This window comes from Nannospalax galili, unplaced genomic scaffold (assembly GCF_000622305.1).
Source record: "Nannospalax galili isolate Female #2095 unplaced genomic scaffold, S.galili_v1.0 scaffold471, whole genome shotgun sequence".
NCBI lineage: Eukaryota > Metazoa > Chordata > Mammalia > Rodentia > Spalacidae > Nannospalax > Nannospalax galili.
Window position 1 is genome coordinate 910,734 of NW_008330333.1, and position 27,553 is coordinate 938,286.

The 27,553-nt window shown below is 51.2% G+C and overlaps 6 protein-coding genes across 11 annotated transcripts in view; 3 read left to right on the top strand and 3 right to left on the bottom strand.

Moving 5' to 3' along the window:
* Window positions 1–1,378, bottom strand: part of Cldn6 (claudin 6) — a 4,674-nt gene extending 3,296 nt beyond the window's left edge. Inside the window, exon 1 of one of the 2 annotated variants that reach the window (XM_029569462.1) lies at window positions 1,289–1,378. The gene's annotated coding sequence lies outside the window, so the exon portion shown is untranslated. Of the gene's footprint in view, window positions 1–1,104; window positions 1,150–1,288 lie in introns of those variants that run through there. The other variant, XM_029569466.1, reaches the window with a different exon arrangement.
* A 105-nt stretch (window positions 1,379–1,483) lies between these two features.
* Tnfrsf12a (TNF receptor superfamily member 12A) lies at window positions 1,484–3,424 on the top strand. The gene is made up of 4 exons (XM_008845764.3): window positions 1,484–1,640; window positions 2,343–2,447; window positions 2,647–2,781; window positions 2,863–3,424. The coding sequence occupies exons 1-4, from the start codon at window positions 1,547–1,549 to the stop codon at window positions 2,916–2,918; spliced, it is 390 nt and encodes a 129-aa protein (XP_008843986.1). The 5' UTR covers window positions 1,484–1,546; the 3' UTR covers window positions 2,919–3,424.
* A 237-nt stretch (window positions 3,425–3,661) lies between these two features.
* Hcfc1r1 (host cell factor C1 regulator 1) lies at window positions 3,662–4,947 on the bottom strand. The gene is made up of 3 exons (XM_008845774.3): window positions 4,814–4,947; window positions 4,180–4,308; window positions 3,662–3,968 (listed from the first exon to the last, which is right to left on the bottom strand). The coding sequence occupies exons 1-3, from the start codon at window positions 4,906–4,908 to the stop codon at window positions 3,833–3,835; spliced, it is 360 nt and encodes a 119-aa protein (XP_008843996.1). The 5' UTR covers window positions 4,909–4,947; the 3' UTR covers window positions 3,662–3,832.
* Window positions 4,948–5,222: 275 nt separating this feature from the next.
* On the top strand, window positions 5,223–9,353 carry Thoc6 (THO complex 6). 2 transcript variants are annotated; one of them, XM_008845785.3, is made up of 13 exons: window positions 5,223–5,360; window positions 7,139–7,254; window positions 7,362–7,426; window positions 7,514–7,617; window positions 7,712–7,749; window positions 7,835–7,883; window positions 7,980–8,051; window positions 8,136–8,238; window positions 8,330–8,379; window positions 8,456–8,518; window positions 8,603–8,713; window positions 8,796–8,930; window positions 9,008–9,353. In XM_008845785.3, the coding sequence occupies exons 1-13, from the start codon at window positions 5,322–5,324 to the stop codon at window positions 9,086–9,088; spliced, it is 1,026 nt and encodes a 341-aa protein (XP_008844007.1). In that variant the 5' UTR covers window positions 5,223–5,321; the 3' UTR covers window positions 9,089–9,353. The 2 variants fall into 2 exon arrangements, with proteins under 2 accessions (XP_008844007.1, XP_008844016.1); XM_008845794.3 differs by having other exon boundaries at window positions 7,190–7,254.
* On the bottom strand, window positions 9,340–20,006 carry Bicdl2 (BICD family like cargo adaptor 2). 4 transcript variants are annotated; one of them, XM_008845817.2, is made up of 10 exons: window positions 19,966–20,006; window positions 18,388–18,789; window positions 12,723–12,938; window positions 12,445–12,561; window positions 12,196–12,342; window positions 11,021–11,206; window positions 10,760–10,909; window positions 10,248–10,378; window positions 9,910–10,030; window positions 9,340–9,829 (listed from the first exon to the last, which is right to left on the bottom strand). In XM_008845817.2, the coding sequence occupies exons 2-10, from the start codon at window positions 18,667–18,669 to the stop codon at window positions 9,653–9,655; spliced, it is 1,527 nt and encodes a 508-aa protein (XP_008844039.1). In that variant the 5' UTR covers window positions 18,670–18,789; window positions 19,966–20,006; the 3' UTR covers window positions 9,340–9,652. The 4 variants fall into 4 exon arrangements, with proteins under 4 accessions (XP_008844039.1, XP_029425837.1, XP_029425839.1 ...); XM_029569977.1 differs by having other exon boundaries at window positions 10,760–11,206; XM_029569979.1 differs by lacking the exon at window positions 19,966–20,006 and adding an exon at window positions 19,661–19,840 and having other exon boundaries at window positions 10,760–11,206.
* Mmp25 (matrix metallopeptidase 25) overlaps window positions 19,924–27,553 on the top strand; it is a 32,543-nt gene continuing 24,913 nt past the window's right edge. Inside the window, exon 1 of the mRNA XM_008846727.1 lies at window positions 19,924–20,057. Coding sequence (XP_008844949.1) covers window positions 19,924–20,057 — 134 coding nt within the window. The remainder of the gene's footprint in view (window positions 20,058–27,553) is intronic.

Sequence of the window (27,553 nt, forward strand, 5' to 3'; positions counted from 1 at the left end):
CCGGAGGCCCGCTGGGGGGAGGGGGGGGGGGGCGGGGGGGGGGGCGGGCGGAAACCTTAAAGGCGCAATGACGTTAAAGGATCACCTCCCTAGGGGAGGGGCAGAGACCCCTGCGGCGTCTGCTGCCATCTGGTCCTTAGAGGCCCTTGAGTTTCAGGTGGCCGCACCTGCCGGGTGGGCACCGGGACCCTAGCTGGCTTGCTAGGGCTGTGACCCGGAATCCGTAGCCTCAGTTTCCTACTTTGCGAAGTGGAAATAAATCTACATCTTACTATGTAAGTCCGTCCTAAGACCTAATGTACACATTTTTGTGTGTTTGCATTCGTGCTACAGCGCGCGAGTGGAAGTCAGGACAATTTGCAGAAGTTGTTCCTTTTCTCTTCCATCCTGTGGGGCCCGGGGCTCGAACTCGCGTCGTCAGGCTTGGCAGCAGGTACCCGCTGTGCCATCTCGCCCGGCCCTTTATGTTGTTGGTTTTTTTTTTTTTTTTTTTTTTTTTTTTTTTTTTTTTTTTTTGTCTTTTTGAGACAGGGTCTCCCTGTAGCCCCAGCTGTTCTGGAACTCACTCTGTAGACCCACGCTAGCCTTGAACTCAGAGATCCGCCTGCCTCTGGGTCCCGAGTGCTTGGACTAAAGGCGTGCGCCACCACACCCGGCTGTTTATGTTGTTTTTGTTGTACCCCTTAGTCCCTTAAGGAAGAAGCAGGCGCGCTCCAGTAGTTACTTTGAAATACCAGCCACTCAAGAGGCTGAGACCTGAGATTCCAGAGATCCAGATTGGCGCGAGCTATGTTAACGAGACAGTTTCAAAAGACAAACAAAAAGCAGCAACAAAGAGAAACCCGCATGGTGGCGCCCGTAAGCCACCTCAGCGCTTAGGAAGTTGAAGCAAAACTTTCGAGTTGAGGCAAACCTGGGATCAGTATAAGACCCGTCTCAAAAAACCAAGAATCAAACAAAACAAGTGAACATAAAGATTGTGTGGATAGACAGCTCAGTGGTAGAGTGCTGCCTAGTACGCCTAGTACGTGCAGGCTCTAGGTTCCAAAATAATAAACAAATAAGTAAATAAATAAATAAGTAAACAAACAGTATAGTACGTACATTCGAGGCTCTGGGTTCCTAAATAAATAAATAAGTGCTTGCCTAGTATGTGCGAAGCTCTGGGTTCCAAAATAAATAGGTAGACAGACAGATAGATAGATGATAGATAAAATTTACTTAGAGTTAAGAAGTGAGAAAAAAATTACGCAGTTATGTCTTATAGCAGATTACCCCTGCCCCTCACCTCCAGACTGAAGCGCGCAGAGCGCACGACCGGGTAGGTACCCGGTTCTAGAAATGCATGGGGACGGTTTGTTGAATGAATGAATGAAAGAACTTAGCGGGCTGCACTTGGCAAGGCGAAGCGGAGCTCGGCGGATGCAGGGGCGGTTAGAAGCTAGGGCTCCGCCCCGGAAGGCGGGGGCGGGGGCGGGGCAGCAGTCCTGAGTCTTGGCCTGCCGGCTGCGGGTAGCAGACGGCGGCTGCCGCGGGACGCGCCACCATGTCTCCCAGCTTGCGGCGGCCTTTGCCCCAGCTCCTCATGCTGGGGTTCGGACTGGTGCTGATGCGCGCTGCGGCCGGGGAGCAGGCACCAGGTATGTGGAGTAAAGAGGCCAGAGAGCCTCAGACTCGGGGTCAGGGACCGGGTTTGGGTGCCTGGAGGATCTAGTGAAACCCGCGACCAAGCAGACGTGGTGATCTAGGATCAGGTGGTCTTCAGACAGCGTACTCGCTGTGGGAAAGGTCCCATTTCCAAACCAAGCATCATCCACAATCCAGACTTCAGTTTCTCAACCTGTCCAGTTGGGGTGTGGGGTCTTCGGTCCCAAAAGACCGAACCAGAAGTAGAGAAAGTAAGTTTGAGGGGCCGGATGTTTGGTCTGGGAAGGGGGCACGCCCTCATCGTGGTCTTTATGGGGTCTGCCCGGGCCCCGGGATCTGAGTCTCGGAGGGGAACCGGGGGTCTTTGCCCTCTATACCATGTGCGGTGCCCCCTTCCATCCGGTGACTTCAGTGCCCAGCTATGCGGGAGGAGGGACCGGGGTCGGGCCCGGTGCCCAGGCGTGAGTCACCCGTTGACGGAGGGGGTTGTGGGGACCTACCCCCCCCTCAAGTCCCGCGATACGCCCCCCCCCTCCCCGCACTGCCGCGCCTCGGTCAGGCGGTGCGGTCACCTGTGAGGAATGCTGGGGGGAGGGCGCCGGTGACTCACGATATTCGAGCGGACTGACCCTGACCTCAGCCCCCAGAATAGCTGCGCCCCGCCCCCAGCTCCTGACCTGTGGCCCCCTCCCCAGGCACCGCCCCCTGTTCTAGCGGCAGCTCCTGGAGCGCGGACTTGGACAAGTGCATGGACTGCGCGTCCTGTCCCGCGCGACCACACAGCGACTTCTGCTTGGGATGTGAGTAGGGACCGGTGGCCCGCGGACTCCAGAAGTGGGGAGAGGGGTGCTGGGGCAGAGAAGAGGGCTTCGGCTCTAGGAAATCAGAGAAAACTGACGGAGGAAGGGGCCTCTACCAGGACATGGGGCAAGTCTGAGACCCCTTTGGGGGCGGACTGGTGCCTCAAGAGCCAGGTCTGACTTGAGGTCTGGCTCCTAGGCGCCGCGGCACCTCCTGCCCGCTTCCGGCTGCTTTGGCCCATCCTGGGGGGCGCTCTGAGCCTGGTTCTAGTGCTGGCCCTGCTTTCTGGTTTCCTGGTCTGGAGACGGTGCCGCAGGAGAGAAAAGTTTACCAGTAAGTGAACTCCTCCCATCTCCCCCGCCACTTCTCCACGTCTGTCTCCTGCTCTTGACGACCCCACCTCTTATCTTGCAGCCCCCATAGAGGAAACTGGTGGAGAGGGCTGTCCAGGTGTGGCATTGATCCAGTGATGAACTCCCCGTGCTGGTGCCCACTCATCGTTCATTCATTCATCTGGAGCCAGACTGGTTTTCCAGACACAACCGAGCCAGACTCTTCCAACCACAAGGGGGTGGGGTGAGGTGATGATTCACCTCCAAGGACTGGGCCCGGGATTCAGGGGAGCCCTCCAAGGTGTCTGAGTGCCCTGTCTCTGGCTCCAGGATGAGGCCAGCATGAGGCTCTCATCTGGCTCACAAAGCAACTCGAAATGACTAAGAAACTGCAGTATTTGCACAAAGGGGCCTCTCACCCTAAGTCCAGGAGGTCTGGCTGACTTGAGGAGCAGACACAACACTAGATCCCATCCACTCTGATGGGTTAGAGACCTGTTTTTAACACTAGGGGGCTGGCCCTCTGGGAGGGCTGGCCCTAACATATAGACATCCCCCCCAGTCCCCCAAGGGGTGGGAGAGGAGATATTTATTTTGGGGAGAAAGTTTGGAGGGGAGGGAGAATTTATTAATAAAAGAATCTCTAACTTGAAATGGTTTGGAGTATGGCCTGATTACCAGCTTGATTCCCCTGAGCTGGAGGAAGGGAGTGAGTCAGTCGGCCACCGCGGGGGCGGGGGTGAGGCTCTGACTCATACATTCTCAATGCCTGGAGTCCAGCCTGCCAGGACCTGGCTTGCCCTCACCGTTTTCCAGGGAAGATTTTGAGGAGAAACCCCCAGCATCCAGTACCCCCACCCTCCCCAAAGACCTGAGAAACCTTCAGCTGTTCAGAAATCTTTATTCACTAATGGGGTGATACCTTCCCTTCCCAAGCTGCTGCCCCTCCCATCCTCAGGCTCCACTGAGTTCAGAGAAGACCTCATCCCTTCTTGGGGGTTGCTGTCTTCTCTGTAGTCGGGACAAGGTGGGAGGGGCACTGTCTCCAGCACTCAGAGCTCCATGATGTCCTCAGTTGGGGTTGCAGGATAGTAGGGGTTGGGGGTATCCCCCAGCCTCAACAGCCTGAGGGCCTCAGGGATCAGGCTCCCAGGATAGCGCCAGAGAAGCAACTCTGAGCAAGGGTTCCTGGAAGAAGAATTGGACAGTTAAGGCATGGGGCAGAAGGCTGTCCTGGCTGAGCTACCTCCCACCAAGTCCAGGTCCCCAGGAGCCAAAGATGGGAAACAGCACATAAGTTGGTTAGAAGCTAAAAATAGCATGATGAGGCAGAACATGAGGAGTGGTTATGAGGACCGCATATGATTCTCTAGAAGGCCTTGCCAGTGGAGGTGCCTACCTGAGTGGTGGCAGGGCTTGGGGGAAAGTCATGGGGGGGCTGCAGTAGGGGTGGTCGTTATGTAGGCTGAGTCGGGAGAAGTGGGTGGCCATGTTGTCCTCGGACAGGAACTGCTTGTGCAAGGGATCCCTGGAAAAAAGATGGAGAGGAAGACAGGCAGGGATGTTCAGAGGGGAAGCAAACTCATGAGGATCAGAGGGGACATCTTGGTGTGAGCCCTATCGGCTCCCCAGTCACTGCTCCTCCAGAGGTCTCTTGGTGCTTATGGGCACAGCTCCTTTGGAGAGGGGAGCTGGGGAAAAGAGCCAGGCACACCCCACATTCTTTGCCCCTAACCGAAGATCTGTCCACTTGAGCCTGCAGAGTGAGCCAGGACAAACCCCTCCCCGCCTCAGTCAGTTTTGTCTCAGTGTCGCGTCAGCCACCTCTCCCTCCCAGGCCATTCACCAGCCGACCTCGGAAATCTCGACCTTGGCTTCCCAGCCTCAGGGCGGCCTCAATACAACCCCCATGCGCAGCAGTTTGCCGCACCGCCACACCTCTCCCTACCCTCCAGGACCATCCTGCAGACCAGCCTTCGGTCCCTCAGCCACGGCACTATTATTAGTCGGGCCCCCGGGGACCTCATACGCACCTGGCGTCCAGGCCTCGATTTGCCCCGGAGGTGGCCCGTGGGTCGTGCGGGGCCCGACCCGGGGGGCCTCGCTCCAGGGGCTGTTGCAGGATCATTAGGGTTCGGGGTCCCGCAGCTAGAGGGGTGGGATTCAAGCGGCAAGGGCGGAGCCTTTGAGGGTGTGGCAAAACGCGAGGGGCGTGGCCACCGGCGTGCGCGCTGGAGATGTACTACGCAGGCGCGGAAGACCGGCGACGCGAGGTTAGAAGGCGGGACAGTTCGGCGGGGTAGGGGAGGGGATCCGGTACAGCAACGGAGCTACGGACGCCACTTCTTAGTGTAGGGGTGCTTCACGGAGCTGTTCTCGGTTCTTGGGATGCGAGGAAGCACGAACCTGCCGCTTTAATTCTGGATCGGCAGGCAGTGCGGACGTGCTGGGCCATCAAGAGAAGAGCCTCACTAGAGCCACACGACCGGAGTCGGGTGGCTTTGTCGCCGGTGGAGCACCCTGGGACTTGTAGTGCCGGAGATGGAACCCGCTACGCCGCTAGCCCTGCCTCTGGATCCGGTGCGTGGCATTCACAGTGCCTTCTGGGGTTTGTAGTAGAACACTGATCGATGGACAAGGAATGTTCTAGTGGACCTGATGTGCGTGGTTGGTATGTGGGACTCGGACTCTGACCCCAGAGAAAATAATCTCTTAGAACCTTGGGGTCTAATGTGAAAGTCCGAGGATATATGCTCAGAGAAAGTCAGAGCATACAAAATCAATACATTTTTTTTTTGTATGGGATAATAGACCCACTTTTAAAAAGAAGTTAATACATAATAATTTAATGAGCTTTTTTTTTTTTTTTTTTTTCGGTGCTGGGGATCGAATCCAGGGCCTTGGGTGTGACCTGGGCGTGATAAGAACATGCCCTGTCATTGTTTTTTGGTCTTTTTGACACAGGGTCTCATTGTAGCCCCAGCTGGTCTGGAACGCACTGTGTAGACCATGATGCTGGTCTTGAACTCACAAAGATCTGCCAGCCTCTGCCTCCCAAGTGCTGGGATTAGAGGCCTGTGCCACCACACCTGGCTAAAAGCACTTATTTTTGAAACATTGTCTTGTATATCCCAGACTTGTTTCAAACTTGTTGTGTAGAGGAGGGCGACTTGTGTTTCTCCTGCCTCCACTTCTGAGTGCTGGGATTACAGGTTATGGTGGTGTGCTAAAATGCCTGATTTATGCAGTGCTGGTGATGGAACGCAGGGCCTTGAGTAAGAATGAGCTCTAGGACCTGGAGAGATGGCTCAGCCAGAAGAACCTGTACTGCTCTTGCAGAAGACCTGGGTTTGATTTCCAGCACCCAAGTGAGGTGGCTCACAACCACCTGTAGCTCCAATTCCAGTGAATCTATCACCTATGGCCTCGTCAGATGCCTATACTCATACACACCTACCCATACAGATAATTAAAGATAATAGAAATAATTTTTTTTATTTTTTCGGTCTTTTTGAGCCTGGGTCTCCCTGTAGCCCCAGCTGGCCTGGAACTCACTATGTAGACCAGGCTGGCCTTGAACTCACAGAGTGCTGGGCTTAAAGGTGTGTGCCACCATGCCCGGCAATAGAAATAAATCTTAACAACAACAACAAAGAACATGCTCTGTCATTGAGCTACACCATGAACCGCTTATTTTTTTTTTGAGACAGGGTCTAATATATCTCAGTCTGGCCTGGAACCTGTCATTTAGTGGGGGATAACCTTGAACTTCTGTACCTTCTGCCTCCATCTCAGTGCTAGGATCACAAGCTACAGGTGTGTGTCATAACCGGTGGTTTATCCCGTGTGTAGTGCTGGAGATCAAACCTAAGGCTTGGTGCATGCTAATCAAGCACTTTACCAATTCAGTTACATTCCCAGCTCCTCTGTGTGTGAGAGTGCATGACAGAGAGACAGACAGACAGACAGACAAAGAGACTGATGTAGCCCAGGCTGACTTTGAACTCCTGATCTTTCCACCTCTAACTTGAAAGTGCTGGGATTATAGTTGTGCCACTACCACACCTTGCTGCAAAGCTCTTAATCTACATTAATTTACCCAATCATGGCAGACCTTCCTATAAGTGCCGTCTATCTGTTTAGTTGATAGGAGAGGCTTGGTGCTTGTTCAAAGTTCTCGGGACTGTGCCCTAATTCTCTCTTACCCTCTTTCTGGAGCTACCCATGCATTGGGAGGTACCTGTGGGGATGACCAACTCAAAATAGAACTGAGAAGTCTGGGCAGGGGAGGCAAGCAGAAGTCTGTGGGAGAAGGTCCCAGACCTCTGAGACTGGCCTCAGCCACCCTCTCCCCACAGGCTGAAGTGTTTGAGGCCCTGCAGCAACTGCACATGACTGTCTTTTCCCAGAGCGTCTCACCCTGTGGGAAGTTCCTGGCAGCTGGCAACAATTATGGGCAGATTGCCATCTTCAGGTACCCTCTACTCTGATTCCCACCATACCTGAGCCCTGGCACTTGCACCTTCTGGGACTGATGTTCCATGCTCTGACCCCTGGCCCCTCCCCACCTCTCTCTTTCAGTTTGTCTGCTGCCTTGAGTTCAGAGGCCAAAGAAGAAAGCAAGAAACCCATGGTGACCTTCCATGGTGGGTATAGCTGTTGAGTTTGGTTCAGCTGACCTCAGGGTGGAGAAGGGGGTGCAGTGGGCTCACTGAGGTTCTGTTTCCCTTTAGCCCATGATGGGCCTGTCTACAGCATGGTCTCCACAGATCGTCATCTGCTCAGTGCTGGGGACGGAGAGGTGAAGGGCTGGCTTTGGGCAGAAATCCTCAAGAAGGTAAGGAGCCTGGAGCCTGGGGAAGGGTTAGCCTTCCCTGCTTAGAGAGAGCCTTTGGGTTCATGCAGTGTTTTCTCCTGTATTTCTCTACAAGGGCTGTAAGGAACTGTGGCGTCGTCAGCCTCCATACAGGTGAGCCAGGAACTTGTGACTGGAGGGTATGCAAGATCAGGGAACCCCGCCTCTGGGATTCTGATCCCTCCTTTCTTCCTCCTAGGACCAGCCTGGAAGTACCTGAGATAAATGCCTTGCTGCTCATCCCCAAGGTCTGAGCTCTTTGTGATCATTCTAGGCTAAACATCAATCTTTACTTTCTCCCTATCCAGGCTGATACTAACTTCCTGCCCTGCTTTCCTCCCTAGGAGAATTCCCTAATTCTAGCAGGGGGAGATTGTCAGCTGCACTCAATGGACTTGGAAACTGGGACCTTCACAGTGAGTAGGGGCCTGGAGCCAAGGCAAGTCTGGGCCAGGGCGTACATTCTGGATCTCCTTCTGAGCATGCCCCTTTCCCTACAGAGGGCCCTCCGGGGCCACACAGATTATATCCATTGCCTGGCACTTCGGGAACGAAGCCCTGAGGTGCTATCTGGTGGGGAGGATGGAGCTGTGCGGCTTTGGGGTAAGGACAAGGTTAATTAGAGGGTGAGATAGTGGTGAGGGGTACTGAGGCCAGTGTGGCTTATCAAGAGCCATTGTGACTTTTCCCACAGATCTCCGCACAGCCAAAGAGGTCCAAACCATTGAAGTCTATAAGCATGAGGTGAGGGCATGACCTTTCTCCTTGTTCCCCCAGTTCTGTTTTCCACTGTCTTTATCTCTTCCTTCCTCCCTTCCAGGAGTGCTCAAGGCCCCACAATGGGCGTTGGATTGGATGCTTGGCCACTGACTCAGACTGGATGGTGAGGTGGGCAGAGTATGGGGTAGGGTGGCAGATGAAAGTCCATGGCTCATAGTGACTGGGGACCCCCTATGTTTCTGTCCAGGTCTGTGGAGGGGGCCCAGCCCTCACTCTCTGGCACCTCCGATCTTCCACGCCCACCACTGTCTTCCCCATTCGGGCACCACAGAAGCACGTCACCTTCTACCAGGACTTGGTAAGGCCCTTTGTCTCTATTCTGCTACCCTGTCCACTGCACCATTCCAGTCCTGACCCTTGCACCCTTCCCTGTTTTCCAGATCCTGTCAGCTGGCCAGGGGTGCTATGTCAACCACTGGCAATTGAGTGGGGAGCTCAAGGCTCAGGTACCTGGCTCTTCCCCAGGGCTGCTCAGCCTCAGCCTCAACCAGCAGCCAGCAGCCCCAGAGTGCAAGGTGGGTCATGTAAGGGGTATGGGGTCTCAGGAGGCCTATGGGATGGACACATCAGTCATGACCTTTTCATCTTCTAGGTCCTGACTGCTGCAGGCAACAGCTGTCGAGTGGATGTCTTCACCAACCTGGGGTACAGAGCCTTCTCTCTGTCCTTCTGACATTGATGACCTTCCATCTTAGGGGTTAGAAGTGGGTTTTTCCTTTGTTTTTAATATGAGTCACAGTCTCACACTAGCTCAGGCTGGCCTGGAGCTCACTGTGTGGCCCAGCTTGGCCTCTTTGAGACTCTAGAATGCTGGGATTACAAATTTTGAGCCACCACACTCACTTAAAAAATTTTTTTTTCCCAAAGTATAGTTTAAGGCTTTTTCTGTTTGCACTTCCTCCCTAAGAATGAAGAACAAATAAGTGTAGTGATTTATATATTACTCTGTTGGAGCCTTACATAAATACCCATCCATCCATGTGGGATAGAACAGGGGCCTGGTGCTTAGAAAAGATAGACCTATTTGGATTTGAAAAATAAACAGCTCTGCCCCCGCCACCCACCTGGGGCCCGTGCCCCAAAGCTGATCCCTGCTCCCAAAGAGCCCTTGTCCAGCCTCCTGGGGCAAGGAGGACACTGGCCTGACTTAGAAGTCATTCAGGCCCCATGGCTCCATTGGCCCTTAAAAGGGAAGTGAACCTCAGAGTGGGCAAAGGTAGCCCCCACAGCCCAGCCCTCAGGTCCTTCGGAAGAGATTACTGAGGAAGCCTCCAGTTTGCCCTGACCCCAGACGCAGAGAAAAGCGGATAGCATTGCGGCGGGCAGTGTTTCGGTGTGCGGTGGCAGCAGCTTCACTTAGCTCTTTCTGACGCTGGGAGCGCAGCTGCTGTCCAATCACCACCTGCATGTCGTCCTGTGGGAAGTGGAGTGGAAGGGACGGGTCATAACAGGCCCTGCAGATCCACCTTCCCTGGGCAGGACCCGCCTTCTCACCTGCCAAGCCTCTAGCTCCTGTGTCAGCGCCACCTTCTGACGGATGGCTCGCAGCAGCTCCCGGGACAGGGAGTCCCGCTCCAGTGAAACTCTGCTGAGTTCCAAGGACAGCTTCAGGGCCCTGTGGGCAGGAGGGGTGGAGAATGAATGGGTCTGAGGGTTCTGGGAGCTCAAGGAACCTGGGTGGGGTCGGGTGGCTCCTGGACTTTGAAGTCTCTCAGTCTGGATGGAGAATATTTTGCTCTTGTAATGGACGTGGGAATCAGGTCCAGAAGGACCAGCCTACCCTGGGGGACCTGTTGCCCCCTTGTGACAGTAGTCTAGGATGCCAGGCTCACTTGTTCACTGCCTCATTGCGGTCGGAAAGTGCGTTGCTCAGGGTTTCCTCAGGATTGTCCTGCTCCCTCAGCTCCTTCTGCCTTTGCAGCTCATTCCGAAGAGTCTCTAGCTCTGTCCTCTGCAGGGCGATCTGCAGACCAGAGAGGGAATAGGAGGTAGACCAGCACAAGTGCCTTGTAGGCTGCCCTGCCCTCCCATTCCCATCCTTCTGTGCCTGCTTGGCAAACACTGCAAGCCTCTGTTCCAGACTTCTGAGTCCCCTACGACGGTGGGGGTGGAGTAGAGCAAGACTACAATGGGACAGACAGGTCAGGTGGGTAAGTCTGCAATGAAAAAGATACAGGGAAAAGTCCTAGGAGTAAACTGGGAGGAGAGTGCAGCCCTGGAAGGCTTCCTGGAGGAAGCACGAGTGCAAGTTCACTAAGGAAGAAATACCAACTTAGTGGGCCAGACAGTAGAGATGGGGAATTGACAACTTCAGACTTCATCCAGCACCATGCCCCTTGCCCACCTCATCCTGTAGCCTGGCTACTTCTGCCTCCTTTTCCTCCAGTATCTCCACTGGGCTCAGGGATGCTCGCTTCTTGGGGGGCTCCAAGCTTTCCTCCTGGATTGAAGACTGGAGGCTAGATGACTCTTGGGTCACTGGGGACAGGATAGTCTGTAGGTCAAAGGAATTGGTCAGGGCTGCACAGAACCTCAAGGGAAAAGGAGTAGGGCCTGCCCCCCAGCTGATGGCTCCAGTGGGGGAGCTGGTGGGCTGCTTGCTCACCTGGGCATCTCTGTACTCATTGGCATCCTGGTTGCCTTTGAGGCTGTGGGCTAGCTCCGTCTGCAACGAGGCACCTGATACTTCTGCATCTTGGAGGCGCGACTCCTCCTCCAGTTCTGAGACCCTCCGCTGCAGTCTCCGCAGTGCACTCAGCGCCTCTCCAGCCTCAAAACGAGCTTGTTCTAGCTGCAGGTGATACACCGAACTGTCATCTAGAAGTCTACAGTGGGCCCAGCAGCCATGTGCTTCCACACTCCTGGATGGAAGTGTGAACTAGGACTGCTCCTGGATCTCAGAGCAGCCTGGAGCATGCACCTCCCTTCCACAGACACCAATTTCCTCACCTATAAAACGGCACGCCTGGCGTCACCCACCCCCAGGTCCTGCCCCATCAGGTCACCTGAGTGCGTCCCCTCTCCCGCCCAGTCTTCTAATTTGAACTAATTGCTTTGATCTAGAGTTTGCTTTGATCTAGATTCTTCTTTCTATGCCTCGTACCCTCACCATAGCCCTTTGAGGTATGTGTTGCCATCCTATCTCACATGTGGGGAAACTGAGGCTGAACATCTTACAATAGTAAGAAGGGATACAGAGATAAGACAAACTAGCCCAGTATGGTGTCACACATCTTTAATCCTAGCACTGGGGAGGCAGAGGCAGGTAATCTCTGTGAGACTGAGGCCAGCCTGGTGTACGTAATGAGTCCCAGGCCAGCTGGGGCTATAGGGACGTCCTGAATAAACAACAAAAAAAATGAAAAAGCCAAACCAAAGCCAGATGTGATGGCACACACCTTTAAGCACTGGTAAGTGCTTGGGAGGCAGAGGAGGTGGATCTCTGAGTTCAAGACCAGCCTGGTTCTACATAGCCAGATCAAGGTCAGCCAGGGTTAAAACACAAAAAACAAGATGCCAAAGCATCTGAGCTCAGGCTGTCCTTTTTCACCGTTTCCATGGCCCCTGACCTAGTCCTGGCCAGGCATTTTTGGCCTCAGCCCTGGCCTCAGCTTTCTTCATGGCCTCCTAGCTGCCAGGCTCTGATGCATTTTAAGAGTATGCTTCCCCTTCTCAATACTTTTCCATGACTCTGACTTGCCCTCAGGCTAATGCTCATATTCTTGTGGCTTAGCAGCCACAAAGGCTAAACTAGCTGCCCTCTCCAGCCCCTCGGTTCACCTCCAGACTCTGCTCTTTCCTCTCCCGATGAAGCAGTAACAACTCCTCATGGGTGGTCTGAAGCCTGCCCTGGCCCTTGTCCACCTCTTCACGTAGGCCATGAATCTGGGCCTCTAGGTCTTGCCGGCGACTCTGCAGCATCTGGTTCTGGGGACAGGTATCAGAGCTACAGCACAGGTTGGGGTGTGGGGGTTGGGGGATGTTGGAGGGGTACTGGACCAACTTTAGATAGCCCCAGTTGACACTCACCTCTGCCTGCAGACTCTCTAGCTGTGCCTTTAGCTCTGCTCCAGCCAGGGCCTGTGACTGGCACTGCCCCCGAAGGGTATCCAGCTCCCGCTGTAGTTCCTGCTCAGTTCTGGAGGCCTGGGGTGGGGGAATGGGCAGTGGAGTCATTCCCTGGCTCTGGGCCCAATGTCAAGCCAGCCCCTACTGAGGACCTGGCTCTGGGCCCAATATCACCTGCCCCTACTGAGGACCTGTGTGTCAATTCCCACTTCTCCCACCTGGTGCCAGGGCAATCCCACCTGGGCTAGCTGCTGGCTGAGGCGGAGGTTTTGCTCGCTGAGTTCACTGAGGGCTCTTGCCCTCTCTCGCCCACTGTCCTGCTGCTCTGATCGCTGTTCTCCCAGCTGTGCCCGCAGGGCCTCCACGTCTCCCTCCAGCTCCACAGTTCTGGCCTCCCACTCTGCACCTCGGGCTGCCAGGCCCCTGCGGAGCTCATGATTCTCCTGCTGCAGGCGCTGTAGGGAAGAGAAAGACAGGGAACCACGTAGATCAGAGCAGACCGCGGGAGACCAGGATGGAAAGCATCTGTGAGAGGGCTCAGCCTGTCTAATTAGGGCAGACATGAAAGCAAGAAAGAACAGGAAGGGGGGAGGGAGATTGTGTGTGAGCTAGAGAGAAGGTTCTAGTCAGACACTGGACAGGGATGGAAACCCCAGCTCTGAGGCCCACTCACTTCTGACTGCTGCCTGGGCTTCTGGACCCGAAGTCTCAAGCGTCGTTTTTGGCGCCTGAGTCTGGTAGAATTTAAGCCCCGGCCCATGGCCTCACCCGCCTCAGTGTCCTGGGGGCTCTGCAGGCCAGTCTGGCCCAGCCCCTCTTCTCATCTCTCTCTAATTAATCCTGGGCCTTCCCACCACCATGGCCCCACCCTCCACCTGCCCTCCCCCAAACCTGTCCGACCAGCGAGGGGACACGCTTGACACACCCAGGTGCCTAGCATGAGGAGACAGACAGGTGTCCGGGGTGGGGGGGCACTGTCTCAGAACCCTCAAAGCAGGAAGGACTGGGCCAGGTAACCAGGACCATGGTTGCTACAATCAGCAGGTGTTCCTGCCAAGTGCTCTATCTGTATTACCTCATTTCCTCCACGAGAGGGAGAAGCGTTAAGATCCTCAGATGAGGTAACAGGTTCAGAGAAGTTAAAAGTGAGGTCCAACCAAAGACACTGTAAACTAGTGGAGCAGGGCTGGCAATCTTGACAACAAAACTCTTTCTCAAATACTGCCAGGGCAGCACAGCCCCGGGAAGGTTTGGGCCCCATTGTCCTAGCCAGTGCTCATTTCTGCTGTTGCTATGTGGTTTGGACAAGTTTTTTTTAAATTTTATTTTATCTGCAAGTGCCTGCATGTATGTGTGTGTACCACGTGCATGGCCAGTACCTGGTGCCCACGAAGGTCAGAAGAAGGAGTCAGAACCCCTGGACTGGAGTTACAGGCAGTTGTGAACTTCCATGTGGGTACTGGGAACTGAACCCAGGTCCTCTGCAAGAGCAGCAAGTGCTCTTAACCATTGAACCATCTCTCCAGCTTTTTTTTTTTTTTTAAACATTAAAAAAAAAATTTTGTTTTAGCTGGGCATGGTGGCACATGCCTGTAGTCACAGCACTTAGGAGGCAGAGGCAGGCGGATCTCTGTGAATTCAAGGCCAGCCTTGTCTACATAGGCCAGCTGGGGCTGCAGGGAGACCCTGTCTCAAAAAGAACAAAAAAAAAAAAAAATTTTTTTTGTTTTTTTTATTTTATGTGTATGCATGTATTGCCTGCATGTAGGTAAGTGCACCCATGTTGTACAATGCCCTCGGAGGTCAGAAGAGGCTGTTGGACCAGTTGTTAGCTGCCATGTGGGTGCTGGGATTCAAACCCGGGTCTTCTGCAAGAACAACCAGTGTTCTTAACCGCTGAGCCAGCTCTCCAGCCTCTTTTTAATTTTTTTTTTTTTTTTTGTCTTTTTGAGACTGGGTCTCCCTGTAGCCTTAGCTGGCCTGGAGCTCCCTATGTAGGCCAGGCTGGTCTTGAACTCACAGAGATCCACCTGCTTCTGCCTCCCAAGTGCTGGGATTAAAGGCATGTGCCACCATGCCTGGCTTTTGTTTTTTTTTCTTTTTAATAAGTTATTTAACATACATTGATTTATTTATTCAGTTTGTGTATGTGTATATGTGCATGCTATGGATTGTGTGGCAATCAGGGAGTTGATTCCCGCTAATGTGGAACCTAGGGTTTGAACTCAGGTAGTCGGCTTGGTGGCAGGTGCCTTTACTCTCTGAGCCATCTCACCAGCACCACTCCCCTTTTAAAAAGATTTATTTAGCTGGGCATGGTGGTACATGCCTTTAATCCCAGCACTTGGGAGGCAGAGTTCAAGGCCAGACTGGTCTACATAGTGAGTTCCAAGACAGCTGGGGCTACAGGGAGACCCTGTCTCAAAAAGACCAAAAAAAAAAAAAAAAAAAAAAAAGATTTTTATTTAGTGTATGTGAGTGTGCCTGTGTGAGTTTATGTGCACCATATAAATTCAGTGCCCATGGAGGCCAGAAGAAGGCATCAGATCCCCTAGAACTGAACCTAGGTTCTCTGCAAGATTAGTAAGTACTCTTGGGGCTGGAGAAATGGCTCAGCAATTAAGAGCACTGGGTGTTCTTGTAGAGGACTCAGGTTCAAATCCCAGCATCCACATAGCAGCTAAAAGTTGTCCATAACTCTAGTGCCAGGGGAATCTGACACCCTCATCTGACCTCTGCAGGCATTGTACAACACAGGTGCACAGGCAATACACTCATACACATAAAATTAAAAAATAATAAATAAAAAAATAGTAAGCACTCTTGACCAATGAACCATCTCTTTACCCCTGGACAAGTTCTTTTAATACCTACAATCCCTTTAACATCTTCAAGCCCTACCCCTCTGTCCTTCAACCCCTATGTCCATCCATCGACACCTTCCAATGTTTCTTGAGCTCCTCTTATTCCAGGGTCTAGCTATAAAGAGTTAAGGATGACCAACAAGATCACTACCACAGCTGCTTAGTCTAGAGGGCCACAGGCAAACAGATAATTGCCTGAATCAGATAATTTCAGAGGGACAGGGAGGGCTGTGGAGAAACTCAGGGACGTGAGGAACAGTGAGGAGGAGGAGGAGGAGGAGTGAGGGTCGGGGGAGGCTCCCTCAAGGAAGGGCTGATGTTTGCATTGACTCCTGCAGGACAATAGAAGCCAACCAGAAAGAAGACTGCAGAACAAGTGAAACCAGGAATGGCAGCACACATTTGGGATCTCAACCTTTGGGAGGCTGAGGCTGCAGGATGGGGAATTCAAGGCCAGTTCTATATGCAAAATCCGACTGGAAAAAAAGGAACAGCAAGTGCAAAGGCCCTAAGGGATCAGGCTTGAGTCACTGGAGGAACTGAAAAAGGCCCTATCAGAGGAGGGTTGGTGTCATGGAAAAGGGGAGGCCAGCAGCTCTCTGGACTTCTGGAGCTTTGGTTTCATTCTAATGAGTGGGAAGCCCTGGGAAGCTGCTGGGCCAGGAGTAAAGCGATCTGATTGCACTCTTTGACATTCATGGCTACTAGAGTCAGAGTACAGAGACGCTGAGGCCAGTGTGTGTGTGTGTGTGTGTGTGTGTGTGTGTGTGCCTGTAGAGCCTGAGGTAGAGACTGCTGCTACCAGTGCTGAGGTTGCAGACAGGATGGGATTTGGGGGTTGGGGGTAGCAGATTTGGAACCCGGTTACAGAAGATTCAACAAGGCTTACAGGTGTGTGGAGAGCACCTGTGCCCAGAGAATCCAGCACTATTTATGTGCAGGTGCTGGTAGGATGCCTGGTGGAAAGGGTTTACAACAGTTGGCTACCTGGTCAGCTCAGAGTAGGGGTCCAGGTCTACAACATGGGTACAAGAGGTCCAGATATGAGCTCCAGGGTGAGAATGAGGATGACAACAGCCTGGGCAGAGGAAAGAACTGATCCTATTTCACAGGATTGAGCAAGAATGAACAGAGTATGGTGGTGCACACCTTTAATCCCAGCACTCAAGAACAGACGCAGGTGAATATTAGTTCAAGGCTAACCTATTCTACATGGCAAGTTCCAGGCTAGCCAATGCTATATAGTGAGACCCTGTCTCAAAAACAAAAATAAACAAATAAGAATCAATAGAGATGACATACAGGGAGCACTTAGCTAGGTTCAAGCTGGCAGTAGCTCCAGTGGCTGGGACTACTGTTCATGAGCTAGACTCTAGATCTAGAGAGGGCCACAGCTTACCTAAGGTCACACAGCCAGGCAGGGATCTGAACCCAGGTCTTGACTTGTCCTTAGATTATTTATTGAGTGACTGATTATTGATTGATTTTGTTGTTGTTTTGAGACAGGGTCTCCCTGTAGCCTAGAATTTGCTATGTAGACCAGGCTGGCCTCAGTCTCACAGAATTCCACCTGCTTCTGCTTCCAGAGTGCTGGGATTAATGATTGATTGATTGATTGATTGATTGATTGATTGATTGATTGCAGTGTTGGGGCTTGAACACAGGATTTTACTTATACCTCCAGTCTAGAACTATTTTTTTTTTTTTCGGTCTTTTTGAAGCAGGGTCTCCCTGTGGCCCCAGCTGTCCTGGAACTCACTATGTAGACCAGGCTGGCCTTGAACTCACAGAGATCCGCCTGCCTCTACCTCCCAAGTGCTGGGACTACAGGCGTGCGGCACCATGCCCGGCTTAGAACTATTTTTTAATTCTTTCTTTTGAGGGTTACATGTAGCTCAAGTTGGATTCAAACTCAATAGGTAACCAAGCATGACCTTGAACTTCTGATCTCCTGCCTCTACTTCCCAAGTGCTGGGATTACAGGAAGGCCCACTATTCCTGGTTTTATGTGGTGCTGGGGATCAAACTCAGGGCTTTGCATATGTTAGGCAAGCATTCTACAGATTGAATTACATCCTCATCCCACTTTTTCTTTAGATTTAATTTTTTCCCAGCGCTTGGGAGGCAGAGGAAGGTGGATCTTTGTGAGTTCAAGGGCAGCCTGGTCTACATAGTGAGTTCCAGGACAGCTGGGGCTACAAGGAGACCCTGTCTCAAAAAGACAAAAAAAAAAAAATTTAGCCGGGCGTGGTGGCACAACACCTGTAGTCCCAGCACTCAGGAGGCAGAGGCAGAGGCAGAGGCAGGCGGATCTCTGTTAGTTCAAGGCCAGCCTGGTCTACATAGTTCCAGGTCAGCTGGGGCTACAAGGAGACCCTGTCTCAAAAAGACCAAAAAAATAAATAAAACCAAATACCGGGTTTGCTTATTATGACTGTTGTTTGAGATATTAGGGGCAAGGGTTTGTAGAGTTGGAAAGGGGAAAAGGGAATAAAATGTAAAAAAAGCAAAAACAAAACAAAACAAAAAAAAAACACTGGTTCCTCTTGCAGAGGATCCAGGTTCAGTTGCCAGCACCCACACGGTAGCTAACAACAATCTGTAACTCCAGTTCCAGGGGATCTAATGCCTGCTTCTGGCTTCCTTGGGCCTTGCACACATATGGTGCACTTACATGTGCACAGGCAAAACTCTCATACACATAAAATACATTTTTTAAAAAATCTTAAAAATTATATGCATGTGTGCATGTCTGTGTGTGTGTAGTGTGTGTATGCTTTCCTTTGCTCTTGAAACAAGGTCTTGTTATGTAGCCTAGGGTGGCCTCAAACGGAAGACCCTCCTATTTCAGCCTCCAGAGTGCTGACACTAAAGGCTTGCACTATCCCTGGTTTCCTTGCCCAGAACTGTTTCAGAGGCATCACTCTGCCCTCCTGTTCTCCTGGCCACCTCCATGTTCCCCTCTCCTCTCCTTGCCTGGCTCCCAGCCCTGTCCACCCCAGCCCTGCCTGCCCTCTGTTTGCCCTGGGGGCCAGCTCACTTCTTCGTGCTCCAAGTGCTGGGTGCTCAGCGTCTCTAGCTGTCTCCGCAGCTCCTCGTTGCGTTCGAGAAGCATCTTGCCGAGTTCTGCGGCCAGTAGCAGGTCCTTCTCCTTCTGCTGCAGCTGCAGGGCCAGGTCCTCCGGCTCTTCTGGCCCTGGGCCTCCTCCCAAAAATGAGTCCCGCCTCTCCAGCACAAAGGGGAAGAAGCCTTCGTCTCCACTAGGAGAGGTGCCCCCTGAGAGCAGCCCAGAGGGGAAGCCTGGCCCACCTGGGGAACTCATGGCACATGCAGCATCTGTGAGGTCAGGTCGTTGGGGGACGTGTTACCCGGCGACAGCCCCAAAGCTCGCCCCCTGCTGGTGAACTTCACCTGTGCCTTCCAATCTCGCAGCCAGGGCTTCCTAGGATACCGAGGGTTAATGATCCATGTTGGCCACCCAGCTCCGTTAATATCCCCAGGGTAGACTGAGGCAGGAAGCAGACTGAAATCAGCCGCCTTGCCTTCCGCCTCTGCCACACAGTATCTGCCTCTAGGAAGCTTTGTCCCAGCAGTTTGGTGACACAGGCCACCCCACTGATAGTCCCTGTTGCTCTTTCCAAAGTGGGCCATTTGACTTCCAGCGCTTCACTATCTGGGCACCAATCCCAGAACTTCGGTTCGCACGGGCTCAGCATGCAAGTATAAAACCAGCTGTTTCTCCCTAGAACTCAGGGCTCTCACCTTTGGGAACCTAGGTGTCCTGACCCCTTTGCCGCGGGAATCCAGCTCCCTCCCCTTCCAGAAAGCCAGATCCCCAGCCCTTTACCTTCCCGTATCCTGGCCCACTTAGTCTCAGGACACAGGTGCTTTACACTTGTTTTAGCCTTGCCAGACTAGGTTGCCGTCCCTAGTGTCCCTCCAGCCTGGATTCCTAGCGCAGTCTCCCAGGTCTTTAGCAAGACCCAGACATTCTTGCCTGCACACCTCCGGACTCAGAACCCTCGCCCCCAGACCCAAACATTCTTGCCTCCCACCTCCAGAATCAGAGCCCTTGCCCCCAGACCCCCGGTTTCCCTGGCATTGGGCCCAGGATAGGGCGCGGCAACAGGTTGTGCAGGCCAGTGCGCCGCCACTGCGGGTTTCTGTTTACTTCCCGGCCCGCCCCTGGGAATCCTAGCCCTGAGCTTCGAGGGCCGCCCAGGGACAGGGGCGCAGGGGCTCGGGAGGGAAGGCCTGGCATCTCAGCTTCTCCAAGCCAACCCGGGGAGGGGAGGATCCCGCCCCCTGCACACCTTGCGCGCGCATCTGCCCCCCTTCCTTCGCCAGGTGTCAAGCACAGCTCCGCCCGCAGATCCCAGGTGTTACGGAAGTCCGAGTCCAGCAGCCCCAGAGCCAGGCCCCGGGTTCCCGGGACGTCAACCTCAGGAATCAAATGCCTCCCACAGTTTTCTGTCCCGTCAGTATCCCGGTTCCCTCGGAGTCCTTCCTCCCGGAGTCCCTCGAGGCCACCCCTGACCTCCCTCATCCTCCCACGCCGACGCGGTCTTCCCCAACCATGCCCCGGGTATCCCGTCCTCGGAGGCCCCTAGGCTCTCACCTGTCGCCACCGGGCTCCCTCGGCTCCCTCCGAGGTCCCCCGATCCCCGGTGCTCTCTTCCGGAGGCGGTGCCAGGTGCACGGCTTGTACAGGTGAGAGGGCGGTGCTGAGGGAGGGACCGGGAGAGCCCCTGGTGGTGGGAATGGCTAGGTCAAAGGAAAGTGGCCTCCACCCTCTTAGAGGCACTGGCCCATCTTGCTCCCACTGGGAGCATTAATTGAGCACCTACTGTATGCAGACCATTGACTGAACATAGAGGTCAGTTTCTTACTCTTCATGACTGCCCTGTGGGATAGGAAATTATTAATAATGATAACATGTTAAACCCTCCGGGAAGTAAACTCTTTTATAAGAACAACTTGTGTACCTTTATGACAACCTAAGGAAGCAGCAGCTGTAACATTCCATTTCACAGAGGAGCAAGCTGAGGTTCAGGGAGATCACCTGCTTTGTCTGGGGACCCGTGGGGAAAAATTGGCTGTGGATGGTTAAAGTGTAATATTAGTATATTTGGGGTGAAGGGTGAGGGGAGAGTCTCATGTATCACAGGCTGGCCTCAAACTCACTATGTAACAGAGGATGACCTTGAACTTCTGATCCTCCTGGCTCCACCTCGAGTGCTAGGATGTCAGACTTGGGTCACCATACATTGTTATGCTGTGCTGGTGCACCTGTTTATACTGAACCCAGGCCTGGTGCATGACAGGCAAGCACTCTACCAACTGACTACTTCCCTAGTCCTGGCATCTTATTCTTTAATCATTCTATGTTGCAGACAAGACAGTGCTGCCCAGGCAATTAAGGTGGCTTGCCTCTAAGCACACCTTGAGTCCATGTGGTTCCAAATGTGGAGTTCTTGATTCCTGTGTTCTGCAGAGTTGAGCCCCATGTTCCATGTTAGTGGCTGTGGTATGGAAGGAGAGGCTCCAAGGCAAGAGACCTGGGACCAGCCCACGAAGTGGGACCCAAGCCATGGCCCTGTGGCTTGTCATGATTCTCCTCAAGCACCAAGGCTGCTTGGGACACAGGAAAGGAATCCCTGATACAATGAACAGGACAGAGGTCTGGGAAAGTGGTATGCTGGCAGATATTTAATAACAGGCTTTATGGGGAAAACAAAAGCCCCAACTTATTGCATTTGCTAATTTCTGTGGTACAAATACTCCCTCCTAGGTGATTTGAAACTATTGCCAGGACATCAACTGAGTGTGAAGTAGAAAAGTATATATATATATATCACATTATATATTGTATATATTTATATATAATTAGCTGAGTGTGTGTGTTCCTGTGTTTCAGAGAGAGACAGAGAGAGAGAGAGAGAGGCTCTGAGAGATACACTGGGGATTGAACCCAGAGCCTCCACATGCTACAAAAGAGCTCTACCACTGAGCTGCATCCCCGGCCCCATAATCAGCTTTCCCAGCTGACTAGTATTATCTAGATCTGTTCATGACTAGCTGAGGGGCAGGACTCCTGAGTCTTGGGAGTTTGGGGGCCTAGTTACCTGGTATCTAGAAAAATAGAAGGAAGGGTGAAGTTGGGACTCAGCTTATGGGAAAAAGGACACAAGGACTCCTTGGAGAAGTGTTTCAGGGGCTGGGACTCCTGGGTCTTAGGACTGGGACATGGCTTCCTGCCAGCAGGAAGTGGAGAGGGCAAGTCTTTGCAAGGGAGCTAAAGAGCTACTTGGCCTTGCAAGGATATCATTTGGCCCCACAGCACCCATAGGCCACAATAGGCTTTGGAGAGCTAAAGACACCTTACCCTCTTCTTGGTAGTGCACCTGACCCCTTGGAAAATTAAACTCAGAGTTCCCAGTCACTTAGATCCGACCCAGCATACCACACTCAGTCCACCTTGGCTGAGCCCCTCCCCTCAGCCAGGGGCTGAGCTCATCTGAAGAAGAGAAAGCCATGACTCTCCTCCTGGGAGGCTCACAGCACACCCAGGAGGTGGGAGGGGGTGTAGACCTATAAACTAGAAGCAAACCAATAAAACAATAGCGCAAAGGAGCTTGGTTCACAAGTGCTGACATCACATGGTTTCAGTTCTAACTCCAGTTTGGCCACTGGCAGGTGTGTGTGTGTGTGTGTGTGTGTGTGTGCGCGCGCGCGCGTGCGTGTGCCTGTGCCATTCAGCTGATTAATCCCTTTGGCCCTCAGTTTCCTCACCTGTAAATAGGTACAACAGTTCCTAACTTGCAGGAGTGTAAGAATTCAATGAGGGTGAAGACCTGCATTTGATGACTCACCTGTATGCTACATTGTTTTCCACCATTGGGACAAACCTATGAGGTCATTCCAGTCATAGGCAAGGAACCCAGTGGGGAGAGGTGAAGTCAATTGTCAGTGGATGCAGACCCTCGCTCCGGCTTGTCTGTTTCTGAGTCCCAGATACTCTTTGGATTGTTATTTATTTTTATTTAATGTGTATGAGTGTTTTACCTGCATGTATATAAGTGCACCCATGCATGCAGTGCCCAGAGAGACTAGAAGAGGGTGTTGAATCCTCTGGAACTGGAGGCACAGATGGTTGTTAGCCACCATGTGTGTGTGCTGGGAGCCAAATGCAAGTCCTCTGCAAGAGCAGTCAGTGTTCTTAACTGCCGAGTCATCCCTCCAGCCCTGGATTTTTTTTTTTTTTTTAAGATGGAGTCTTTCTATGTAGTCCAGACTGGGTGCTGGGAATCAAACCCTGGTCCTCTGGAAGAACAGCTGGTACTCTTAACCACTGAGCCATCTCTCTAGCCCCCCAAGTGCTAAGATTCTTTGGATATTTGAATACAGTCCCAAGTTCTGGACCCAGCTGTGAGCCACCCCACAATTGGAGCCTCTCAAGCCCTAACCCTCTTCCTTTCCAGAGGAAGATGGGCTGTAGGGGCAAAGCGTCCCCAGGGTGGTCCTGAAGAGGTAGAGACCTATCTAGATAATATGTGAAGGATTGGCTGAGTACGGAGGCACATGCCTTTAACTCTAGCGCTCAGGAGGCAGAGGCAGGTGGCTCTCTGTAAATTTGAGGCCAGCCTGTTCTACATAGCCAAGGCTACATAGTGAGAACTTATATCAAAAAAAAAAAAAAAAGGAAAGAAAGAAAAGAAAAAGATGTAAAGATGTGAGTGATCACCTGGAAGCCCTCACATGCTCTTTAGTGGGACCCCCAAGCAAGTTCCTGGGCCCCTGCCCAGCTTCAGTGCCCATCCTAACTACTTCTCCATGTGGTTAATCCCTAGTGAAACATGGCTTGACTGGGGGTGGAGGGAAGGTGTCTTCTCCTTGGGGAAGGTTTCCAAATCTCACAGTGCATTGGCCAATCTGGGCATCCAGAGCCAGAAGGCCTTCCCTGGATTCTGCACAGGCAACCCTCAGGAAGGATGTGGTTGGAAATCACAGTGCCTCCAGGCTTTTATGACATATGTGAAATCTATGAACAATGAGTAGATTGTTGGGAACACTTAAAGCCTTTGTATAAAATATTTCACATTGAATGCTCTGTTCAGCAACTTGATTTTTTGACATAAAATATATTTACTTAGAAGTATTCAGAATGTCAACAAAATAGCAGCTGTGGTTTTTGCAATTGCAGGGTAATATTTAGTTAGCAAAATTATTTCATATAACTCCTTCAGAGACTACTGAGATGAAAGAAGTATTGTCCCCACATAACACTAATTTGTGCTGTACATCAATAAGAAGCTACTTCAAAGCCTGGTAATGTGGCACACATGTGTAATCCCAGCACCTGAGAGGCTTAGGCAGGAGAACAGTGAGTTTGAAGTCAGCCTGGACTACATAGCAAGACCCCGGCTCTAAAACAAAAACAAACAACCTTACACGGGCTTGCATTTCAATTTCTTATTTACTATTTTATTTTATGTGTATGAGTGTATTGCCTGCATGTGTATTAACTGCACCCATGTTGTGCAATGCCTTCGGAGATCAGAAGAGGGCATTAGCCACCATGTGGGTGCTAGGAATCAAACCAAGGTCCTCTGTAAGAACAGCCAGTACTCTTAACTGCTAAGCCATCTCCCCAGCTCCAGCAATTTTTTTCTTTAGATGGAATGAGTTGTTTCCAGGCATGGTGGCTTATGCCTATACAGTCAGTTCTCAGCTGAATTCAAGACTTCAGAAGGACTGACATGAGTTCAAGTCCAGCTTGGTCTATAAAGGAAGTTCTAGGCCATCCTAGACTATAGAGTGAGACTCAGTCTACAGAACACTGGGAGAAAAAAAGAGTGGTTGTTTGGGGCAGGGGAGATACTTTTAGACAAGTTTTTTTTTTTTTTCTTGTCTTTTTTGAGATGGGGTCTCCCTGTAGCCCCAGCTGACCTGGAATTCACTATGTAGACCAGACTGGCCTCAAACTCACAGGGATCTGCCTACCTCTGCCTCCCGAGTGCTGGGAGTAAAGGCATGCTTCACCACGCCCGGCAAAAAAAGGGTTTTGAAAAAATCCTGCTAGAACCAACTTATTCATCATCTTCATCCTCCTCTCCTTGCTCTTTTCAGTCTTGATCTCTTGCCATGGACTCCTGCTCTTTTAATTTTTTTTTTCCTGCACCAGGTTTTTCTTTAATTCAGTTGGCAGCAATATCCTTTCCCCATATTCCTGTATTTTCTTCGATTCAGCAGCCTTTTTTTTTTTTTTTTTTTTTTTTTTTTTTTCTTTTTGTGCGCAATTTCTTTTCCCCCTTTTCTTTTTTTTTTTTCTTTTTCGCGCTTTTTTTTTTTTTTTTTTTTTTTTTTTTTTCTGCACTGGGAAATGAACCCAGGGTCTCATACCTGGTAGGCTAGTGCTCTACTGCTGAGTTAATATTCCCAGTCCCCTTCAAAAAAAATATTTTGGGACAGTGTCTCACTATTTAGCCCAGTTTGGCTTCCAACTCTTGATTCTCCTGCCTCAACTTTCCAAGTGCTAGGATTACAGGCTCACACCATCAGAAGGATTGCTGGGAATCTGAGACCAGCTTGAGCTACATAGTGAGCTCCAGGCCAACCTGGGCTACATTGTGAAACCTTGTCTCATAAAATTTTTTTAAAAGACCTGAGGCTGGCTGTAGCTTAGTTGCTAGATTGATTGCCTAGCATCATGAAGCTCTAGGTGCCTCATAAACCAGGTATGGTGGCACAGCTGGTTATCCCAGCACTTGGGAGGTAGAAGCTGGAGGATCAGTAGTTTAAAGTCATGTCTGAGCTACATGAGACTATATCTGGGGAAAAAAAAAAGCCTCTTGGAATGCACTCAGATCCTTTTTCATTTCCCCTTTAGGAGAATCATAGGTTTTCATTTCTCTTTCTAATGGGTCTTTTCACTTCTGTTATGTCATCAACTTTTTCTTTCTCTTTAGAAGACATACTCTCCCACTTAGAAAACTCTGGGTGTGGTGGCACATCCTATAATCCCAACACTTGGGAGATGGAGGCAGGAAGATCAGAAGCTCAAGGCCAGGCTCAGCTACATAACAAGTTCAAGTCTGGCCTGGGAGGGAGAAAGAAAAAGAAAAAAGAAGGGAGAGAGAGAGAGAGAGAGAGAGAGAGAGAGAGAGAGAGAGAGAGAGAGAGAGAACAAATTAAAGAGGGTCTAGAGAGATGGCTCAGCAGTTAAGAGCTCTTCTTACAGAGGACTGAAGTTCAGTTCCCAGCACCTACATGGGGCAACTCACAACTCCCTCTCCAGCTCCAGGGAATCTGGCAACTCTGGCCTGCTTCAAGTGTGTATACCCACTCTGACCTGCGCTCAAGTGTGTATACTCATACATAGACATACACATATAAATAAAAATAAAAACATTTTAAAAATAAAAGATAAAGCTCTTTGAAACTGTCCTCTGTTGTGCGCCTTAAGGTACATTTGCATAAAGAATGCCTGTGATTTTCAGGATTTTAAGAATTTTGTTTCTGTTTTTCAGGACTTTCTTTCCCTGTTTGAGGCACAGTGAGTCACAGAGTTGCCCAGTGCCTTCCTAGCTCTCACTTGCTTGGCATGGTCTCTACAGAGTATACTTCAGAGGCTCAGCAACTTGTGAGACGACTCAACAGGTAAAGGCACCTGCTGTTAAGCCTGATGACCTGAGTTCAATCCCCAGGATCCACGTGGTAGAAGAAGAGTATCACTCCTCTAAGTTGTCTTCCAACCTCCACACATGTACCTTGGCACCCCTGTACTCCCCACCACCCAGAATGGATAAATAAAAGTGTAATAAATCTTGTTTCCAGACACCATCTTCCACTTAAAAAAATAGCCAAGTGTGGGGGTGCCAGCCTATAATCACAGCACCCCAGAGGCCGAGGCTGGAGGATTGCCATGAGTTAGAGGCCAGCCTGAGCTACATTGTAAGTTCTAGGATAATCTCAGCTATATATCAAGATGCTGTCTCAGGCCTGGAGAGATGGTTAAGAGCATTGGCTGCTCTTTCAGAAGACCTGGGTTCAATTCCCAGCACCCACATGGAGGCTAACCACCATCCATAACTCCAGTTCCAGGGGAATTTAATGCTCTCTTCTGACCTCCACTTACATGGATGCACTAAATACACTGATACACAAAAAATAAAAATAATAAATAAAAAAATTTAAAAGGACACTGTCTTAGCTGACCTTTGTGGTATGTGCCTGTAATCCTCCCAGCATTTGAGACAGATAGAGGCAGGAGGATCAGGAGTTTGAGGTCATCCTTGGCTAGATAGTGAATTTGAGGCCAACCTAAGTTATATGAGATCTGTCTCAAAACAGAAAACAAAAATAAAAATGAAACAAAAAAAACCCTGTCCCAAAAGGCAAGCAAGCAAACAAAAATCTTGGGGCTGATGCAACAAAATCCCCTAAACAGCAGGATTTAAATGACAGCAATGTATTTTTTTCAAGATTCTGGAGGCTAGAACTCTGTCATCAGAGCTGCCTCCTCTGGAGGCTTCCAGGGTGGATGGATCCCCTGCTTCTCAGCCTAGCTGAGGTAGGTAAACTTTGATGTGTAGATGCCTTGCTCCACTCTCTGTCCAGGCTACTGTTCTAGTCTGCTGTCAATTGTCAGGACAAAACACTCTGACCAACTCGGGGAGGAAAGAGTTTATCTGACTTACATCTCCCAGGTCACAGTTCATCACTGAGGGAGCCCAAGGTAGGAACTCATAACAAGAACCTGGAGGCAGGAGCTGGAGGAGGAACATTGCTTGCTGGTTCGCTCCCTTGGCCTGTGCTCAACCTGCTTTCTTATGTAATACAGGACCACCTGCCCAGGGGTGGCACCTCCCACAGTGGGCTGGGCCCTCCCACATCACTTAACAACCAAGAAGATGCCCCACAGACATGGCCACAGGTCAGTCCAACAGAGGAAATTCTCCAGTTAAGGCTCCCTCTACCCAGGTGTCTCAAGTTGACAACTAAATCTATCCAGCACAATCGAACTCTTGTCAACTTGACACACAAATATATCACTATTAAACCACAAGGTTTCCATTTCTTTTTTAAAAAATATTTTATTTATTATTATTATTGTTAGTTTTTTGGTCTTTTTGAGACAGGGTCTCCCTGTAGTCCCAGCTGTCTTGGAACTCACTATGTAGACCAGGCTGGCCTTGAACTCACAG

Coding starts and splice junctions, on each gene's coding strand:
- Tnfrsf12a (XM_008845764.3), top strand. CDS start 1,547: ATGTCTCCCAGCTTGCGGCGGCCTTTGCCCCAGCTCCTCATGCTGGGG. Junction 1,641..2,342: donor GGCCGGGGAGCAGGCACCAG/GTATGTGGAGTA, acceptor CCCCCTCCCCAG/GCACCGCCCCCTGTTCTAGC. Junction 2,782..2,862: donor CAGGAGAGAAAAGTTTACCA/GTAAGTGAACTC, acceptor CTTATCTTGCAG/CCCCCATAGAGGAAACTGGT.
- Thoc6 (XM_008845785.3), top strand. CDS start 5,322: ATGGAACCCGCTACGCCGCTAGCCCTGCCTCTGGATCCG. Junction 8,714..8,795: donor TCACCTTCTACCAGGACTTG/GTAAGGCCCTTT, acceptor CCTGTTTTCCAG/ATCCTGTCAGCTGGCCAGGG. Junction 8,931..9,007: donor CAGCAGCCCCAGAGTGCAAG/GTGGGTCATGTA, acceptor TTCATCTTCTAG/GTCCTGACTGCTGCAGGCAA.
- Hcfc1r1 (XM_008845774.3), bottom strand. CDS start 4,908: ATGATCCTGCAACAGCCCCTGGAGCGAGGCCCCCCGGGTCGGGCCCCG. Junction 4,309..4,813: donor AATCGAGGCCTGGACGCCAG/GTGCGTATGAGG, acceptor TCTTTTTTCCAG/GGATCCCTTGCACAAGCAGT. Junction 3,969..4,179: donor CAAGCCCTGCCACCACTCAG/GTAGGCACCTCC, acceptor TTCTTCTTCCAG/GAACCCTTGCTCAGAGTTGC.
- Bicdl2 (XM_029569977.1), bottom strand. CDS start 18,669: ATGAGTTCCCCAGGTGGGCCAGGCTTCCCCTCTGGGCTGCTCTCAGGG. Junction 10,379..10,759: donor TAGCCAGGCTACAGGATGAG/GTGGGCAAGGGG, acceptor TCTGGTCTGCAG/ATCGCCCTGCAGAGGACAGA. Junction 10,031..10,247: donor CGCAATGAGGCAGTGAACAA/GTGAGCCTGGCA, acceptor TCCTGCCCACAG/GGCCCTGAAGCTGTCCTTGG.